Source organism: Paramacrobiotus metropolitanus, unplaced genomic scaffold (assembly GCF_019649055.1).
Source record: "Paramacrobiotus metropolitanus isolate TYO unplaced genomic scaffold, Prichtersi_v1.0 Parri_scaffold0000045, whole genome shotgun sequence".
Classification (NCBI taxonomy): domain Eukaryota; kingdom Metazoa; phylum Tardigrada; class Eutardigrada; order Parachela; family Macrobiotidae; genus Paramacrobiotus; species Paramacrobiotus metropolitanus.
The window spans coordinates 155,634-172,830 of record NW_026570265.1 but is presented as its reverse complement, the minus strand read 5'-3'; the positions used below and the strand labels follow the sequence as shown (position 1 = coordinate 172,830).

Sequence of the window (17,197 nt, the reverse complement as noted above, 5' to 3'; positions counted from 1 at the left end):
ATAGTTTTTGTAATGTTCTTCGTGCTACGACTCTTGCAGGTTTTTCCAGTACCAGTATGTAAGCGTTTATACGTCTCGATGGTATTACACAATCTACAGTACTCGCACATCGATTACCTTTCAGTAGTTATCAACAGCTAGGACAGTATTGAAACGACTACTTACACACAGCGATAAGGAGCACAAAATACCTTGATCATTTTTAAAAGTGGAAATTACACTACAATCAGAATTTTTCCCTGATTTGGCTGGGTTTAAATATTTATTTTACTTAACCGGGTTAAAATACTTTGCGATTTATTTCAAATGCAAGTAAAGAATACCCATCACAGTGGCCAAATTTTCTCTAACCATAAATTTTAACATTTTAACACCGCAAAACTAAACTTCCCTTGTTGCACTAAATTCCAACTCTAGACCGGAAACCGCTTTAAAAGTACAGCACAGCCACCACAGCTACCCTTAACTTGAAGCCACTAGCACAAAAATTAATAAAACATAAAATCTTATGAAAAATTGATAGCTTTGCCAAAATACGCAGCCAAATTCGCTTCCCGAAAGGCCTCGGACGTGGTAGGATGCGCATGGCAAACACGGGCAACATCTTCAGCAGACGCTCCATATTCCATGGCCAGAGCAGCCTCATTGATCATTTCACCAACAGTCTATCACAGCAAAATACAATAAATTGACACAACGTGAAAATAACCAGCAAAAGATAAACCCGAGACAAAACACTGCGCGATACACTTTCCGGTTACGCTGCTGCGACATTCGATCTTGAGATTTACAATAACTCACCGAACCAATCATATGAGCACCCAAAATTCTGTCCGTTTCTTTATCAGCCAAAATTTTAATAAATCCTTCCGCATCGTTATTAGTTTTTGCGCGACTATTTGCTGCCATAGGAAACTTCCCCACTTTGTATTTTACTCCCTGTAAAACATGTTCGGTTCCAAAACAGAAGCGGCTCGATATTGCAATAAGTTGATTACGAACCGCTTCCTTCAGTTGTTCCTCTGATTTTCCCACCCAAGCCACTTCTGGGTGAGTGTAAATAACCGACGGGACACAGTTGTAATCAATATGCACGGGTCCACCAGCGATGCCTTCTACACATACAATTCCTTCGTCCTCGGCTTTATGTGCCAACATCGGTCCCTCTATGCAGTCGCCAATTGCATAGACACTATAGAAAAATCAAAGTTTTAGTGTATGAGCCTCGTAAATTCATTATGCGAAGGTGGAAAAGCCGACCTACTTGGCAACTGAACTCTGAAATCGTTTGTTTACGGGAATCCTCCCGCGTTTATCCACTTGAATGCCCACATTTTCAAGTCCCAGATGGGCAGTGTAGGGGCGACGTCCAACACTAACCAACAGAACATCACAATCCAGAGTTTCCTTTTTACCAGAGTCCTTAACGGCCTCCGTCTCCACAGCTATCCGTTTTCCATCTCGTTTGGCTGTCAGAACCTTGGTTTCCAATTTAAACTTTATTCCCTGCTTTTGGAGGATTTTGTGAAATTGCTTAGAAACTTCCATGTCGATGCCCATGCCGCCGACATGTCCCAAAAACTCTACTGCTGTAACTTCAGCACCCAATCGCTTCCAAACCGAACCCTAAGGACAACAGATGTTAAACGATAAACGTGACTGAGAACATCAGCTAATAAACGTCACATGAAAGCACTAACGCTAACACTTACCAATTCCAACCCAATCACACCTGCACCAATGACGATCATTTTTTCCGGAACCTTCTTCAACGATAGGGCGCCAGTAGATGAAACAATTTGCTCTTCATCGATCTGAACACATAAAACAAAAATTAATCAAAGTTATTAAAGAATGGTGCAGAATGCCGAACTAACCTCAATTCCGGCAAAAGGTGTAACTTCTGAACCCGTGGCAATGAGAATATTCTTGGTTTTAAGGGTTTGATTTTGTGAGCCGTCAGGATTCAGTACGGCAACTTCGTTAGGGCTTAATATATGCCCGTGTCCTTTGGCTGGAGTAACTTTGTTGCTTTTGAAAAGCATCGCGATACCACCGGTAAGCGCTTTAACGGCATCTCGCTTTTGTCCCATCATTGCATCCAAATTTAAACGCACTCCGTCCACTGAAAAGCAAAAACAATTTTCGAGCTGAACGGCTGCCGGTAAGCAATCAATCTCTACAGTTTACACGTTAATACAAATGAGCATACTGCATAAGTCATTAAAACTCGCTTTCATAAGAAATACAGACGCCGCATGTGCCAGAGATGCGGCGAACGTAAGACGGTGAAAAATTCGAAATATTCAAAAATTACATCAACGTACGCTCGATTCCGCGGGATTTAAAATCTTTTTGGGCCATGTGGTAGAAATGCGAATTATTTAGTAAGGCTTTAGATGGAATACATCCAACATTAAGACAAGTTCCCCCGAAAGTTTCACTGCGCTCCACACACGCAGTCTGCAACAACCGACTCATTATTCAGAAGCGCCTTTCTTTGGACTTTTACCCTTACTTTTAATCCCAACTGAGCTGCTTTAATAGCGGCCACATATCCACCAGGTCCAGATCCAATTACGACAAGGTCGAATTCTTCTGCAAGGAAAAAAACACAGTTCATAAATGTGAAATTATCCAAACGTAAAAGAAAGCCCTGAACCAACGACGGTACGCGACAAAAAATTCAACTTTACTGGGCACGCTTTACCGGTAAACTGTTTATCGGTAGAGCGTGTCCAAAAAAATTTGTCAAAAAAAATTAGGCTGTTTATCATAAACTGTTTAAATTCTTTTGAAATTATGTAAATTCATAACATCGGAAGCATGTGTATAATTTAGAACTCGGAATTACGCCATGTGTGTTATACGTAAGTAGAAATATTCTCTGTAAAAAGTAGCTAAGAAAATTCAGGGCGGTATAAAGTCAGCCGTACCGTTCGATGAGGTAGACGCAAAGCTTCGAGATCCAGAAGCGTAAGGATAAGGCACCCGAACTCCCTGAACCAAACACGGTTAGCAAATGGAAATTCAAGCTCACGTATCAATTAATGAAGACTAAACTTGTAAAATCTAGCGATTCGTTATCTAACTGATGCACATTAATTTCATCTGCCTGCGAGGAAATTCAAGTTTTAGATTAAAACTCTCAAGGGGGTAACACTGACGACTAAAAACTGAAATGCTTCCACTGCGAACTACGGTCCGCAATGTTTAACAATTAACAACCATTAAATTAAAGTAATAAGTAATCAAACGCTCAGTCTGGAATGAGTTGCACTATCTTTTACCTTGCAGTCATTTCGACTACGAATTTTACCTGACGGAGTAATGCAGTGGATATTCTATGCATTTTACAGATCCCTCAGGACAGCCGATAGGATCGAAAATATAGATGGGCGCCAATAAGGCGAGAACAGGTCTCCCTGGTAAAACAATTGCAAGGACGTTCGCGTCAGCCACAAACGCAGGCGGAGTGAAAAGTCGAAGTCCGACACTGAGGAGAAATTTGGGAAACTTCTTCAATTTATTCCGACTTAGAACTTTGACATCAATCCCTCAGTTTGACCAACGAGGATAGTGTTCGGGTTTGAACGGATCACGGATCGAATCAGGGACGACTGCGCGAGGGCTGTTAAAATTTAAGAATTGCTTATTCAAAAAGAATGTGCAAGAAATACGTGCTCTGAACAAGGAATGGCACCTGCTCTGCGTTGTGACGATCGGCTTCCCACGGAATTTGGATGTGATGATGAACTGTTTGGCACAGTTATAATATCGGCGGGCTGCAGTCAGTCAGCAGAAGACAAACAAAGCGAGAACGCCGTAAATGCTTGCTTTCTCTTTTGACTTACGAAGTTTTATACTTTTATAGAACTCGAAGCAAAACTGCTTCTAAAATTTTGATTTTAATGTTTTACAGAAGTTTTACAAATTACAATTTAAACTTTAGAACTTTGCGGGTCTTTGCTCATTCTTTTATGAGTTGGTTAATAGTGAACTGGTTGTGTCAGCGCCATCTGACTCCGAAGCCAGAAGTGAGAAGTCACAAGTGAATTCGGTTCCGAAAGGTTTTCTGTTTGCAAAACGCAGGTAATGTTGCAGTAAACTTTTAGCCTGACTGGGTGACGCTTTAAATTGGAGTGTCCTATGTCAGATGTGCTATGAATTGAAAGCTCCTGAGGAGTAATGGCATATCTGTTCTAATCCGACTACGGTTCGCAGACTACTTAACAGTCGCTGTCAGTATCAGACATGGATAACGAAGAGAGCGGTCCCCTCAACGCACTGTTGTCAGAAGATGAGGCTTCGAACCCTCCAGCGGAAGCAGTTCCAGCACAAGACGATGATGCTGCATTTGAAAATGAAGAGGACCTTCTGGGCGGTGGTGATGAGGAGGCCGAAGATGAGCCAGAGGGAGAGGACCTCATGGGCGACGATATGGAGAAGTAAGCGTACAGCATGTGTAGAAGAAGTATACTCGTACAGCATGTGTCGAAGATTCGCCCTTACGTGCTCTGTTAATTAATTTCCAAGAAATTAATTAATAAGCATTTTGAGTCGTAATAAGAATACTTCAGAGACTACCGACCCATGCCCCATTTGGACGTCTATGATCCGGAGGATTTGGATGAAAGCGCCTATTCCGAAATGTCACAAGCTGCTCGGTTGGCAGCTGAGTTGGCCATAGACCGTCGACGTTTGGACGAAGACCGTTTAGATATGGACGATTCAGAAGGTACAGAGACCAGTGGTTTTTTTACCATAGGAATAACACAATAATTCTCTTTTTCGTGTAGTTCGGGAACTTGGAAGAGGAACTTGGGAAGAGAGAAGATCAGTTGCATAAGAGGTTTTCTCGCTCAAGAGCGGCCATGCGGGATAAAGATGAAGAGGTTGGTTTCGCAAATTCACATATTTAGTTTGTGCTGTGAAATTGCCTTTGCGATGGTATGAGTTGTGGTAGTCAACGTTGTGCAGTAACATAATGTGCTGATCTGGACTTGCTCCATCTAGATCATCGAGCCAGTGGAGAATCTCCAAGATATGCGTGGGCATTCCCTGCAGGAATGGGTTACCCAGATCGCACCACGTACAGAGATTTTCAATCGTTTCCGAAGATTCTTGACTGAATTCAAGGATCCCGATAGTAAAAACGCTTATGTTTATCGCGATCGGATTTCCCGCATGTGCCGCCAAAATCTGAACAGTTTCGAAATCAATTACGAACATTTAGCCAAGGATCAACCGGTGTTGGCCTTCTTTCTCCCCGAATGTCCTGTAGAAATTCTGGAACTTTTTAATGCCGTAAGAAATACTTAAAATTAATATTACGCTTTTTCGAATAAAAACAACTGCAGATTACTTATGCAAAACTTATTTTGTTGTTTTAGGCGGCCACTGAAGTTGTCGTGAAGATGTTCCCGAATTATGAGCGTATCAATCAGGAAATCATTGTCAGAGTTGCTGAACTTCCCGTTCAGGAAGACATACGTATGCTGAGGTTGGTTGTTTGCTGAAATTATTAAGTACTTAACTTCCTTTGGTTGTTATTACAGTATTACTGGTGACTAAATAGTTACCTAAGTCTTATAATAATGTATACTTCTAAGTTCTAACCAAGGTTGTATTTACCAGGCAAATCCATTTGAATTCTCTTATCCGAACTAATGGAGTTGTTGTTAGCAATACCGGAATTCTTCCCAAGTTATTAGCTGTACTTTATAACTGCGAGAACTGTGGAGAACAGAATGGACCCATTTATATTACTGGATCAGAAGAAACTAAACCTAAAGTGTGCGTTCAGTGTCAGACCAAAGGTCCATTTACTGTTAACGCAAAAGAGGTGCGGTAGCATTTGCTTATAAGTTATAACCTCTACCCGAGTACACTGTATTTTGCAACTTCTCGTTGTATTTTCAGACCGTATATGAAAACTTCCAGCGGGTAATCATCCAGGAAAGTCCGGGTAAAGTTGCCGCTGGTAGATTGCCGCGGTCCAAGGAATGCATCTTGAAGGGCGACTTGGTTGACACCGTGCGACCAGGGGACGAAATTGTATGATGCTTTGTCAGGCCATTCGTGTATAACTTTTTTGGTGTTGGCTGAAATTATAACGTGTTCTCGTTTTATTACCTAGGAAGTTATTGGAGTGTATTCCAACAACTACGATGGCTCACTCAACACGCGGAATGGTTTTCCTGTTTTCGCTACTGTAATTGTGGTAAACCATATCAAAAGAAATGACGAGAAGACCCTCGCGCTGTCGTTATCGGACAGCGATATCAAAGCCATTCAGGCACTATCCAAGGATGAATTCATAACCGAACGGGTAGGTTTTACGGAAATTACTCGTGAAACGGGAAGTGTTGAAGTCTGCTGTTTTCTCTAGATTTTTAACAGTATGGCTCCATCAATTTTCGGCCATGACGACATCAAACGAGCGCTGGCTCTGGCTTTGTTTGGCGGCGTGCCGAAAAACCCCGGCGGCAAACATAAGATTCGTGGTGACGTTAACGTCCTTTTGTGCGGGGATCCGGGGACAGCAAAATCTCAATTTTTGAAATACGTAGAGAAGATTGCCAATCGGCCCGTATTTACAACCGGGCAAGGTGCCTCTGCCGTGGGTTTGACAGCGTACGTCAATAAAAATCCGCAGACAAGAGAATGGACGCTGGAAGCCGGAGCGCTGGTGCTTGCTGATAAGGGTGTGTGTCTAATCGATGAGTTTGATAAGATGAATGATTCCGATCGCGTTAGTATCCATGAAGCCATGGAGCAGCAGAGTATCTCCATCTCTAAAGCAGGAATTGTGACCTCTTTACAAGCGCGTTGCTCAGTTATTGCGGCAGCCAACCCCATCGGTGGACGATACGATGCTTCCATAACGTTTGCAGAAAATGTATAAAATCAGTTATCAGCATTCATAGGGCAATTAACATGGTCTGTTGATACGTTTCGTTCATGGTAGGTCAACCTGTCGGACCCAATTCTTTCCCGTTTTGACGTGTTGTGCATTGTCAAAGATACGGTCGATGCAGCAGAGGACGCTTACTTGGCCAAATTTGTAGTGGAAAGTCATTGCCGCAGTCATCCAAATAACACCGGCGAAGAGGAAATGGAGGAAATCGAACGAAGCACTTTGAGGGAAACACATGCCGAACCTATTGAGCAGGATTTGTTGAAGAAATACATTACCTATGCACGTGAAAGGATTCATCCAAAACTGCATTCAGTTGATCAGGACAAAATCGCCAATATGTATGCAGAATTACGGCGCGAATCAATGGTAATATAATGTTAGCAAATAAAAAATTTGCTAATTAAAATAGTTGAACAATGAAGTTAAATCATGAAGCGGTTAACGGGACATAGAAATGTTAATTTTTTTGGACTTTATAGATTACCGGAAGCGTTGCCATCACCGTACGCCATATTGAGTCCATTATCCGCCTATCCGAATCACATGCTAAGATGCACCTCCGCGAATACGTCAATGAAGAGGATGTCAATGTGGCAATAACTGTCTGTCTTGAATCCTTTGTGTCGGCTCAGAAATTCACTGTTATGAAGAACATGCGCCGGGTAAGTGCGGTCTGTTATATCCTAGTTGTGCTCTCTGAATTTTGTTTTTCCGTAGATTTTTGCCAAGTATTTATCTCAGCGTCGTGACAACAATGAACTGCTGCTGTTTTTGCTGCGGCAACTTGTGAATGAACATCGCACATATAAACGGCTCAGTGGGCAGGATCAGGATATGGCTATTAAAGTTCCGGTTCGCGAACTAGAGGAAAAGGTTAGTAGCAGACTAGCAGTTCATCTGGAGACTGGAGTTCTTCGTTAAGTTACATTTCAAGGTTTTCCAAATTTTTATAGGCAAAGAGGGTCAACATTTTGAATTTGGGATCGTTTTTCAAGAGTGACGTTTTCGCCACACATGGATACAAAATGGAAGCGACTACTAAAATGATCGCAGCACCGTGAAAACATAACTGCTTTTTCTGGTATTTTTCAAAATACATTAGAAGTAAATTTTTGTCTTTGAAACATGTTTTCTTCCGTATTTCTACACACCATTTGTCAGGTGGGTTGTTACAGTTAAGCTCTGTGTAACGGCGCTGTCTGCGCCTTTTTGGTTAATGTGCAAATTGACTTCCATTGAATGTATTCGGTGTTGGTAGGCTTTGAAACTTGGGAACTGTTCCATTTTTTTAACAAAAGAGATGAAATGATACCGCTGTTTTACTTTTAAAAGGCATAGCGGAAGTAGGCGTAAAAATGCTCACGTCATCAGTTCAAACATCAGGCACACCAACCAATGGGTATCTCGCCCGCCTCTTTCAACATGCCGTAAAGGCGTAGACGAAAAAGCGAACCAAAACATCGCTGCAAAAATATGAGTCAGTTATTTTGCACAGCATTCTGAACCTTGTGATCTTGAAGTATTAGTACTCCCTGGTTTATCATTGGACTTCGGGTGTTTTTTAACTGGCAATTTTAGTTTTAGATAATACTGAAATTAAAATAGTTTAAAAGCGCTGAAAGACTTACTTCACGTTTCTTTGACCATCTCTTGTTCAGCAGCAATTTGATGCCTTAATGATTGCCACGTTAATTTACAGCCAAGTTCTGGATGGTGAGTGAGTGTCCCGAGCGTAGTTTTACCGTTGGCGCTCATTGTTAAAGATAACAGAATCATCAGAACGTTATTTAAGTAATTGCTGATCTATCATTAATTATTGGTTTTTTGACATGCTGAATCTATTACAATTTGGTGGTTACTGAATGCGAGGTTTTCGGAATCGTGCGACACTGGAGCCGTTGTGTCTACGGTTGAACTTGAATGTGACAGCATTGCCATTGTTCTATGCCGATCAGTTCAGCTCATGTTAATTCCTGATTGGAAATGACACAGATGCACGACTTCGCTTTCCATTATTTTGTTATGTTTGTTTGATTAGATGGCCGAAAGTTCTCAGGGAATCGAAGCCGGAGACGACGACCCACCACCTATAGGGTCGACGGAAGAGTCAGCGACATCCGATGCAAACCCGTAAGTCAAGATCGGATTTGGGTCATTTGACAGTTGACAGGTTCTAAACTGGAGCAGGAAAAGTTGAAAACATTCTGATGGGTGACTGTGCTGTCTGTGCAGTAATAGATGTCGATCATTGTCTTTTTGAGCGTCAGCAGTTTTCTGACGATTTAGTTTTAGTCTTCATATTTTCGCAAGAAAAAAAATTACATTAATAATTAATTCCTATATTTTTTAGACGGAGCTTAACGGTGCAGCCAGTCGCCGATTTATAAACTTAGTGTAAAAGTTATGATGCGTTTCGGTGTTCAGTAATTTTTGCCATAGGCAATTTCTTCCAGGCACTTGAATAGACGTTTCTTTTTCTTGTCCAAGTAAAGATTACCTACGGTGTTCTGCTTTTGTCTGTGTCTTTTGGCATTCAATTATCTTGCGCTTGTTTTCTGTTTTTCACACAGTCATCGTTAATTGAATTATTTCATAATTTAAGTTCGCACAGTAGTTTGCTAACCCGACCAACTGTACACTGTTTTTATTTATGTCTGAAAGCAGCACAGCAGTTCATCCTTTTTCAGGGAAGAAAAAAGTAACGCCAGCTTAATCTCATCAAGCGATTCGAATTCCACCATCGTGCAGCCTGGCAGTGATAGCGCGGACGTGGATGTGGACATTGGAACGAAATTTGAAGAGATTCTAGATGACCTTGGTGGTTTTGGCAAATACCAGAAGCTGGTTGTTTTCTTGGTTGTGCTACCGGCAATCTTCGCTAATGGTGTGCTGGGGAGCAGCTGGGTGAGTTTGTTATGTTTAATCGGAAATTGGTGATCATTTGATTACCGAAGGTTGGGTTTATTTGTAGATCTTTTTGGTTGCGTCTTCGGCCGAGTACTGGTGTACGATTCCGAAAAATAATTCGTTGGTAAAAGGAAATTCCTCTTATGTTCCGTCGCAATCGGATTCCTGTGGATCCACCGAGGAGTCACGCGTCAGTAAATGCTGCATGTATGATGTGGACTACGCGGAAGTGTGGACATCTGGATATACTGGGAAAAGTCAGTTGTTCCATTCTTGAACGGGACTGTGATGAAAAACACCAGATTAAAGAAGTGTTCTGAGGGATGGACATACGATAAGTCATTCCTCCACTCCAGCATAGTCACCGATTTCGATCTCGTATGCGAGCATGACTATTTGCCGACTTTAGGGTAAGAATCTGGCGAATTTGTGTTTCAAAGTCTGAAAATTTATCAGATTGTCACACTAATGCAAAGTATTCCCGTTGCGGATTACAGTAGTTATTTTTCAGTGTGTTTAAATGTATCGTGTCTTTACTAGTTTTGCTGCTTCCCATTGGTTACAATTTTTTGCAACTTTGGTAGCTGTTAGTTGACTAACAATTACAGATTTTATTTTATTATTCCAGATACATAGTTCCATCCATTGGAGGTATCGTGGGAATTGTTGCTGGAGGATACATTTCGGACAAATTCGGCCGAAAGAAATCCTTCTTCCTGTTTCTGGTTTTATTGCTGACATTTGGCCCTGCTGTATCTCTCTCGTCTAGTTTTCCGATGTACGTGGCACTGGCAACGTTGGCGTCGATCCCATCGAATCCGTTGTACACCATTCCGTATTCTCTGGGTCTGGAAGTCATTACACCCAGTATGCGCATCACTTATTCCGTTTTGATAACTGTGGCCTTTACCATGGGAGGTATTGCTCTAGTGGGGTTTGCATACTTTTTTCGCTACTGGAAAATCATTATGCTGGCTTCCGTACTTCCGTCAGTATTTTTTCTGGGCTTATGGACCATAATGCCGGAATCGCCGCGCTGGTTGCTATCCGAGGGACGTTTTAAAGAATTGCAAAAATACTTGCGAGTTATCGGTAAATTTAACCGGCGAAGATACTCAGTGGAGATTGGAGACAAAGTTGCACAGCTACAAGCCTTACGGTTACGCACAGATGAATCTAACCTTTCGAAGACGTCCTTTTTGGATTTATTTAGGACCCGAAGCGTGTTTTTAAAGACAGTATTGTTGTCGTATCTGAGTTTTTGTGTCAGCACAGTGTACGTTGGACTCTACTACTATGCGCCAGGCCTTGGAAGCAATCCATTTTTGAATTTGCTGTTGTCCAGTTTAATCGAGCTACCAAGTTCGCTGCTAACGGAAACCATAGCTAATCGATTGGGGAGAAAGATCACTTTACTACTATGCTTACTGTTTGGAGTGGCATCCATGTTAGGCACAGCTGGAATCCCGAGTGCGGAAACCCATTATGTTAGCCTGTTGATTTTATTTTGCTTGGCTCGTCTGTTCATGACCAGTGCATATACAGTGCAGGAATTGATGGTGAGTTTTCTTATGTAATGATGTTTGTCGTTTACCTTTTATCGGTCATGTAATACCTTGCTGGATAGTAAAATGCAACTGACTGTATATTCATTAAACCAGCGTGAAACGGCCGTATAACAGGCACTTTTGCACTAAGAATTAAAATGAATTTTCATACGTTTATGTAGTATCTGTAATGTTGTTCGTTTAATATTTAGATGTACGAAAGCTATCCTACATCTCTTCGGGGAGAAGCCGTATCGTTTATCACCCTCTTTTCGTATGTGGTTTCGAGTTTTGGGCCGTTGATCGTGCATTTCCGGTACGGAGACTTCTCATTGCCTTTCATGGTGTTTGGGGGTATGACGATTGTAGCTTTGGGCTGTGTGCTTCTGTTACCCGAAACTTCTGGACCTCTCAAGGAATCTCTGGACACTGCGTCTGATAAAACCTCTTGGCGTAGTATTTGTGTTTTTCTTCCGCTTAATGGGGATAAACCGTTGCCGGGAAAGATATTCCCGGTTGAATCGTGAAATTTGTCTCGTTTTGCGATTTTGTGGCGCAGTTATTCGAGTTTATGTTTTTGTGTTAATGTGTTCTGGAAATTACCCGGTTATTTTGTTTTTGCATTATGTTCCTGTGAACAAATTTTGAGTTGTCAAGAATATGAGTTTTATTAGCCATCTGTTGCAATCTCTTCCTTCGTCTGGAGCGGCACCAAAATTGACAGAGCTGATATTGAAACTGTACTCTACACTCGGCATATCCGTAATCGTAATAATTGTCGTGTTGCCCTTACTCATCCAGTCTTACTGTTAGACTTAATGAGCCAATGATAGATAAATAAAATACAAAAATTAATTCCATAGTGCTAGACTGCTAGCGCATAATTAATGCTCTTACTGTTTGCGTCCGAGGTTGGTTGCTCATAATGTGCATATAGGTGTGCACTGTTCAGAGACACCGCCTCAGTAATCACGCTCATCATTTATGGCCGGTCACGTTTTGCGGTCTCTAAGAGTACTGGACACTCGTGCCGGTTTTACAATTAGGTGTGCGTGGATCATTATAACAATTGTCGGTTTTTATAATTTCCTTTTCTGTTGATTTTCATGTGATTTACATTGGAATGTTTTATTTACGGTTAAACCGTACCTAGAGCGCGAAATTAATTGCTTTCAGCACTGCAAAATATGCAGTTACTAGTATCGTACAAGCAAGATAGATATTAAAGGGGTATCCACCCCTTATCCGTAGCTATGTCGATCCATTCGCTACTACAGTCTGCTTTCTCTTTTGGCTGTGATCCGTCATTCATGAAGCTTTTACTAGATGCAACAGGCCATCTGCTGGCAGTTAAATCTGAATTTCCTGAATAGAAACGCCGACAAGTTGAAAAGAAAATTTGATCCGGCTGCAGCTGGATGCAAGTTGCTTGCAGCTTGAGCTGAAACTATAAACTAACGTATAAAGATAAACTCTTTTAACCTTCTGCAGGATCATTTGAACCTGCTGTTTCGTATGATGTGTTTTGTATGAATCCATCTTCGATCGACTGTTATTGATAGTCCCAGAATTTCTGTTAGCTTGTCCTACCGATTCTTTACGGGATGCAGCGATCTTCGCTTGTAGTTGGGCTCGTTTTCTGTGGTCAGCGAACAACTATTGGACAAATCCGTGCGATGATCGCGATCGGCGGCGATCGTTAAGCTCACAATCAGTGCTGTAATGCAGAGTGGAATCAGTGCCTATTGCCGTATTGTGTATTACCGTTACGAGCAATTCCTTGAACGGATTCTTTAATCTAACGAACATCGAGCTGTCGTCAGGAATCTACTCTTGTAGTAGCTTCTTATTGATTCTCTGCTTTGTGAATGGTAAATTTTCGCCGTGGACGTTTGTGAAGATTTCTATTGTGATAGCCGGCTTTTCAGTTGAGCTTGCGGTGAAGAGCTGGCAGTGGCGACACTTAAATCCGGTCTGAATTGCAAGTGGTCTAATAATCATTGCGCGTCAAGTCGACATGGTGATTTAGCGAAATCGATAAGACTCAAGTGTCCTTCATAGTTTACCGTTATCATCGCCGATTTTAAACTCTCCAAGCATTTGGAAGAAAAGCGAAAACGTTGTGCCGCTTTTCTGCTGAATAGCGGTCGTTTTTGAGAGTGAGAGATCTAGATGCCAGTTGCACAAGAGAGACGATAGCGCTGCCACAACTTACACCAACTGGACTGTAGTCACTGGCTAATCAGCACTAATACGCTTCTGTTTTGCCGCTGGGGAACTGCTCTGACCTCGTTTCCTGGTTTAGTTAACTGACCATTGCCGATAAATCATACAGGTTAGTGACACTCTGATATTCACTCACTTGTGTCTTAAAATGTTGAATTTAGAAACAGGTGTGCATACTTTGTATTGGTTTATTTCTGTTTGGCAAATTTTGCTGTGATAAGTTATCTGGTGTTTGTTTGTAAATGGATATGGAACTGATGAATTTACGCCCATTGAAGGGAAATGAGGTTTCGTAATTCATACTTTGCGATAAGGTATGCGGCAATTGGTATGATAACTGATACAACAGAGAGGCAATAATTAACAGCATACAATAATGATGTGGTGTGGTGGCGCGTGAAGTTTAAGCAGAAAGTCTGTGTTGTCCAGTTATTACGAAAGCATGAATAATTTTCCTGTTTTTAATCGATATTCCTTGTAACCCTGTATATCGCGATCTTTCGCAACGTTGACGTAGGAGGTTACAAAAACGATCTATTTTTCTGCCGGTGAATGTTACCTAAGATTGATTATGCATGATTTACGACTTCTGTTACTGGAATTATGGCTTTGTCGTGGTAATAATTAAGTAACTTATCTATGCAGATAATTAATAATTATGAAAAGCAGTGCGGCCACTGTGGGTGGTTATAGTGTAATAAGCAAGTGATCATATTACTATGAGGGAAAGCCAGGAAATAGTTTGTACGTGTATTTATGCGATCGCCCTTTTTCCAGTATCAGTTGTTTTAATCTTTCCGGGCAACTCGCCCTTTGTGGTTTTGGAACAGATCCCGAATTGAATTAGATTTTGTTTGTTTGACATGTGGTGTACGGGTTAATGATCGGCAGTGTTAGTGACGAATGGTAGACAGATTGATCCTGATACTCAAATACTGTACCGAGTTTGAATGTGGCTGCGGTGCACTATGGTTTATGCAACTGATGTATGTAAGTAAAATTAGTACAGTTCATAAAGAAATTACAGTAAATTAAAGCAATAAATGGTGAACTTGAAGCAAACTGACCGATTACTTGTTTTTTTGCATTGGCGGTCTAAAACAGTCTTGGTGCGTCACTGTATAGTGTACACGACACACCGAACCGTTTAGCAGCCGCTACGTTTTAAACTTTTAATCTGTAAGTGGTTATGACTCTTATGAGCGTTCATGCCGGCAGCAACGTAATAATAATTGCCGTTGCTTTGCTTTCCTGAGTAATCGATGTTTTTAGCATGCATTAGTCAAGAACTTTTTATCTGTAACTATCAGCTTGTGGTATAATATTATATCAAATATCAATGGCTAAAACTTGGTATGCGGGAAATCCCTAAAAACACGAGGACGTGCAGCAAAGCTCCAAACATCGTCGCGTGTCCTTATCACAGGAATTCTGAGAGTACACAATTTTACGATGCTGATCTAGCTGAGATACGGTTCAGTGGGAATTCGAATTCGAGCACGCTAACTTTAAATGCAGCCATGCTAAAGGTAATAGTTTAAATCGTGTGAAAGCGTTGATTTATGCTTTTATGGCTAACAGGTTTTGTGGCAATGATCAGTTATGCCATCTGACTTACGGCATCTTGTGTTAGCACTGTGTCTAAAATGCCCATGAGGCAGTATGTAGTCCGTATGCTATATGGCTTGCATGCGCGCAAAAGTCATGCGGATATTTATGTTGGCTAAACAATAACTTCAAAAAGATAGTGGACTTGATTAAACACGAGACTGTTTGCACGAAATTCCTGTTGATGTTTCATTTCGTATTCTTTGTCCGACGAACAAGGCTTTACGTTATGCGCGCCTCTGAAAATATTGTACAGGAATTTTGCTAATTCTCGTCGGCAGTAAAGACTGAAAATTGTCTGTTTGTAGTTGTGGATGTGAAATTGGAATCTCCGGGACCGGAATAATCCTCTTCATATCCTCAATCTGATCAAGCGATTAATTCTCCCTCTCTCTAGTGTTCCCGGCCGCAATCCATCATTGTCCATCTGAAGCGCGCGAGGGCCGAGCAAATTTAAACTCAGCAACCCATCAATTATATCCGCGCCTAACATCGCCGCAGCTGCATGCGCATGTGCTCTGTGCCATGTTTTCATTTATTATTATTTGAACACTCCCATTTGTTCTCATAATAATCTTCATAATGTCCGGTAGTAGTGTGGCGTCAGATTCCTTCTCATCGGTGCAATCGTCCAGCTGCAGTGGTACGACTTCCCCCGATCGGGATTCCCATGCCTCCTCCCTGAACTATTCCCATGCTCAGTGGGAAAGGTCAAATACTGGGAATTCACCGCTGACACTGGAATCACTAGCCGAAACGCTTTCGGCCGAAGAAGTCACACAAATTGAAACATTTTATCGAGGACTGTTCAGCCAAGTGTATGTTTGTCCAGCGGGTGCTGCGCTGTATTTATGTGAACCGGAAATGACCACTCGCCAGACGCCGGCATCTTGGATTCTGCAATATGCCGAGGGCGTTCCGGTTGTGGTGCAGGTAACACGGCCAGACCGAAAATCCGTTCATTTTATCTTTGCCGAGCGTGGTACCGGCTTCCCCTTGTGGCGGGATGTGATCACAAAGACATCGGACTATCGCAGTGTGGATGCGGATTACCATGATTTCAAGGCCTCAAACCAAAAAACCCGAGTGGGATTGCGTATTGCTAGCACCTCCGCGGCCAGTAAATTTCTCCAGAATGTTATCACGCTGATTTCCAATCCGGCAAATTTTCAGGAGATGAAGATGAAGCGAACACCTAAGAAGAAAAATCCCCCACCGAAAAAGTCCAGTATTTCGCCTCCCTGCTGCTTTGCTCATTTGGTTCATGTGGCGAAAGACGATGATCTGACCAGTCTGAGTCAGTTCGTTACGCCGCTGGTCAACAACAATGGACCAGTACAAACTCACCTTGCCAATCCCCGTGCTAGTGTTATGTTTCCTTCTAAAGTTTTAAATGGAAGTGCAGCGAAGCGTTCATGAAAGTGCTGTTTGATACTACTGTTGATTTCTTAGCTCAAAGGATGCACAGCCTTGGTCTGAATGTTTTTGCAAAGCAGTGAGACGCAACTACAGTATAAGTACATTCATTGTCTTGTGCCATATAATGAGATGTTTATTTTGAATCCTTTTAAGTTGGGGTCGGTGAATTGCAATCTCCGCGTAGGTTTTGGTGTTGCATGTTACACCAGCATAGTTTTCTGTAATTTTTAGATGAAGCAAAATTGAAATGAATTGTGTTCGCCTGCCATGTTTTGTTAGTGAAGCCTTTACGGAATGACACAATATGTGTAATACTTTAAAAGTTTGATGCTTAATTCGAAATGTTCGTAGTACGAGTCATTCTTACAGTTTACAAACAAGTTAACCTTCCCTGTCCACAAAAGCGTAAAGCCGGTAAAGGGCCTATCAAAGGCATCCGTACATTACTTTAACGCATTATGCATTTAACTTATTCGTAGAATATTTTACAAAATTTTATAACAGCATGTTTTACACAAAACCAAAAACGGTTCTTGTAATAATAAGTAACGAAAACCCTTTACACTGC

General features: G+C 41.6%; 3 protein-coding genes and 1 pseudogene across 10 annotated transcripts; 3 read left to right on the top strand and 1 right to left on the bottom strand.

Annotated features, from left to right (window-relative positions):
* Nucleotides 1-280: 280 nt before the first annotated feature.
* LOC129591190 (dihydrolipoyl dehydrogenase, mitochondrial-like) lies at nucleotides 281-3,651 on the bottom strand. Its single transcript, XM_055486753.1, has 10 exons — nucleotides 3,320-3,651; nucleotides 2,937-3,000; nucleotides 2,519-2,598; nucleotides 2,328-2,463; nucleotides 1,878-2,125; nucleotides 1,713-1,814; nucleotides 1,265-1,626; nucleotides 1,003-1,192; nucleotides 802-939; nucleotides 281-665 (listed from the first exon to the last, which is right to left on the bottom strand). Exons 1-10 carry the CDS (start codon nucleotides 3,350-3,352, stop codon nucleotides 507-509), a joined length of 1,512 nt encoding a protein of 503 aa, XP_055342728.1. The 5' UTR covers nucleotides 3,353-3,651; the 3' UTR covers nucleotides 281-506.
* Nucleotides 3,652-3,819: 168 nt separating this feature from the next.
* On the top strand, nucleotides 3,820-8,214 carry LOC129591189 (DNA replication licensing factor MCM2-like). Its single transcript, XM_055486752.1, has 14 exons — nucleotides 3,820-4,092; nucleotides 4,225-4,448; nucleotides 4,581-4,753; nucleotides 4,816-4,895; nucleotides 5,017-5,307; nucleotides 5,394-5,503; nucleotides 5,638-5,845; nucleotides 5,923-6,057; nucleotides 6,140-6,331; nucleotides 6,392-6,901; nucleotides 6,971-7,288; nucleotides 7,402-7,584; nucleotides 7,640-7,795; nucleotides 7,876-8,214. Exons 2-14 carry the CDS (start codon nucleotides 4,255-4,257, stop codon nucleotides 7,981-7,983), a joined length of 2,658 nt encoding a protein of 885 aa, XP_055342727.1. The 5' UTR covers nucleotides 3,820-4,092; nucleotides 4,225-4,254; the 3' UTR covers nucleotides 7,984-8,214.
* A 179-nt stretch (nucleotides 8,215-8,393) lies between these two features.
* LOC129591354 (beta-alanine transporter-like) lies at nucleotides 8,394-12,106 on the top strand (annotated as a pseudogene).
* Nucleotides 12,107-12,704: 598 nt separating this feature from the next.
* On the top strand, nucleotides 12,705-16,894 carry LOC129591353 (uncharacterized). Of its 8 annotated transcripts, none has more exons than XM_055486981.1 (2): nucleotides 12,705-13,711; nucleotides 15,519-16,894. In XM_055486981.1, the coding sequence occupies exon 2, from the start codon at nucleotides 15,793-15,795 to the stop codon at nucleotides 16,627-16,629; it is 837 nt and encodes a 278-aa protein (XP_055342956.1). In that variant the 5' UTR covers nucleotides 12,705-13,711; nucleotides 15,519-15,792; the 3' UTR covers nucleotides 16,630-16,894. The 8 variants fall into 8 exon arrangements, with proteins under 8 accessions (XP_055342956.1, XP_055342962.1, XP_055342961.1 ...); XM_055486987.1 differs by lacking the exon at nucleotides 12,705-13,711 and adding an exon at nucleotides 13,899-13,916; XM_055486986.1 differs by lacking the exon at nucleotides 12,705-13,711 and adding an exon at nucleotides 14,000-14,150.
* The last annotated feature ends 303 nt before the right edge of the window (nucleotides 16,895-17,197 follow it).

Coding starts and splice junctions, on each gene's coding strand:
- LOC129591190 (XM_055486753.1), bottom strand. CDS start 3,352: ATGCATAGAATATCCACTGCATTACTCCGTCAG. Junction 3,001..3,319: donor CCACTGCATTACTCCGTCAG/GTAAAATTCGTA, acceptor TGTTTGGTTCAG/GGAGTTCGGGTGCCTTATCC. Junction 1,627..1,712: donor GTGTGATTGGGTTGGAATTG/GTAAGTGTTAGC, acceptor TGTTGTCCTTAG/GGTTCGGTTTGGAAGCGATT.
- LOC129591353 (XM_055486981.1), top strand. CDS start 15,793: ATGTCCGGTAGTAGTGTGGCGTCAGATTCCTTCTCATCGGTGCAATCG.
- LOC129591189 (XM_055486752.1), top strand. CDS start 4,255: ATGGATAACGAAGAGAGCGGTCCCCTCAACGCACTGTTGTCAGAAGAT. Junction 6,902..6,970: donor CCATAACGTTTGCAGAAAAT/GTATAAAATCAG, acceptor CGTTCATGGTAG/GTCAACCTGTCGGACCCAAT. Junction 7,289..7,401: donor AATTACGGCGCGAATCAATG/GTAATATAATGT, acceptor TGGACTTTATAG/ATTACCGGAAGCGTTGCCAT.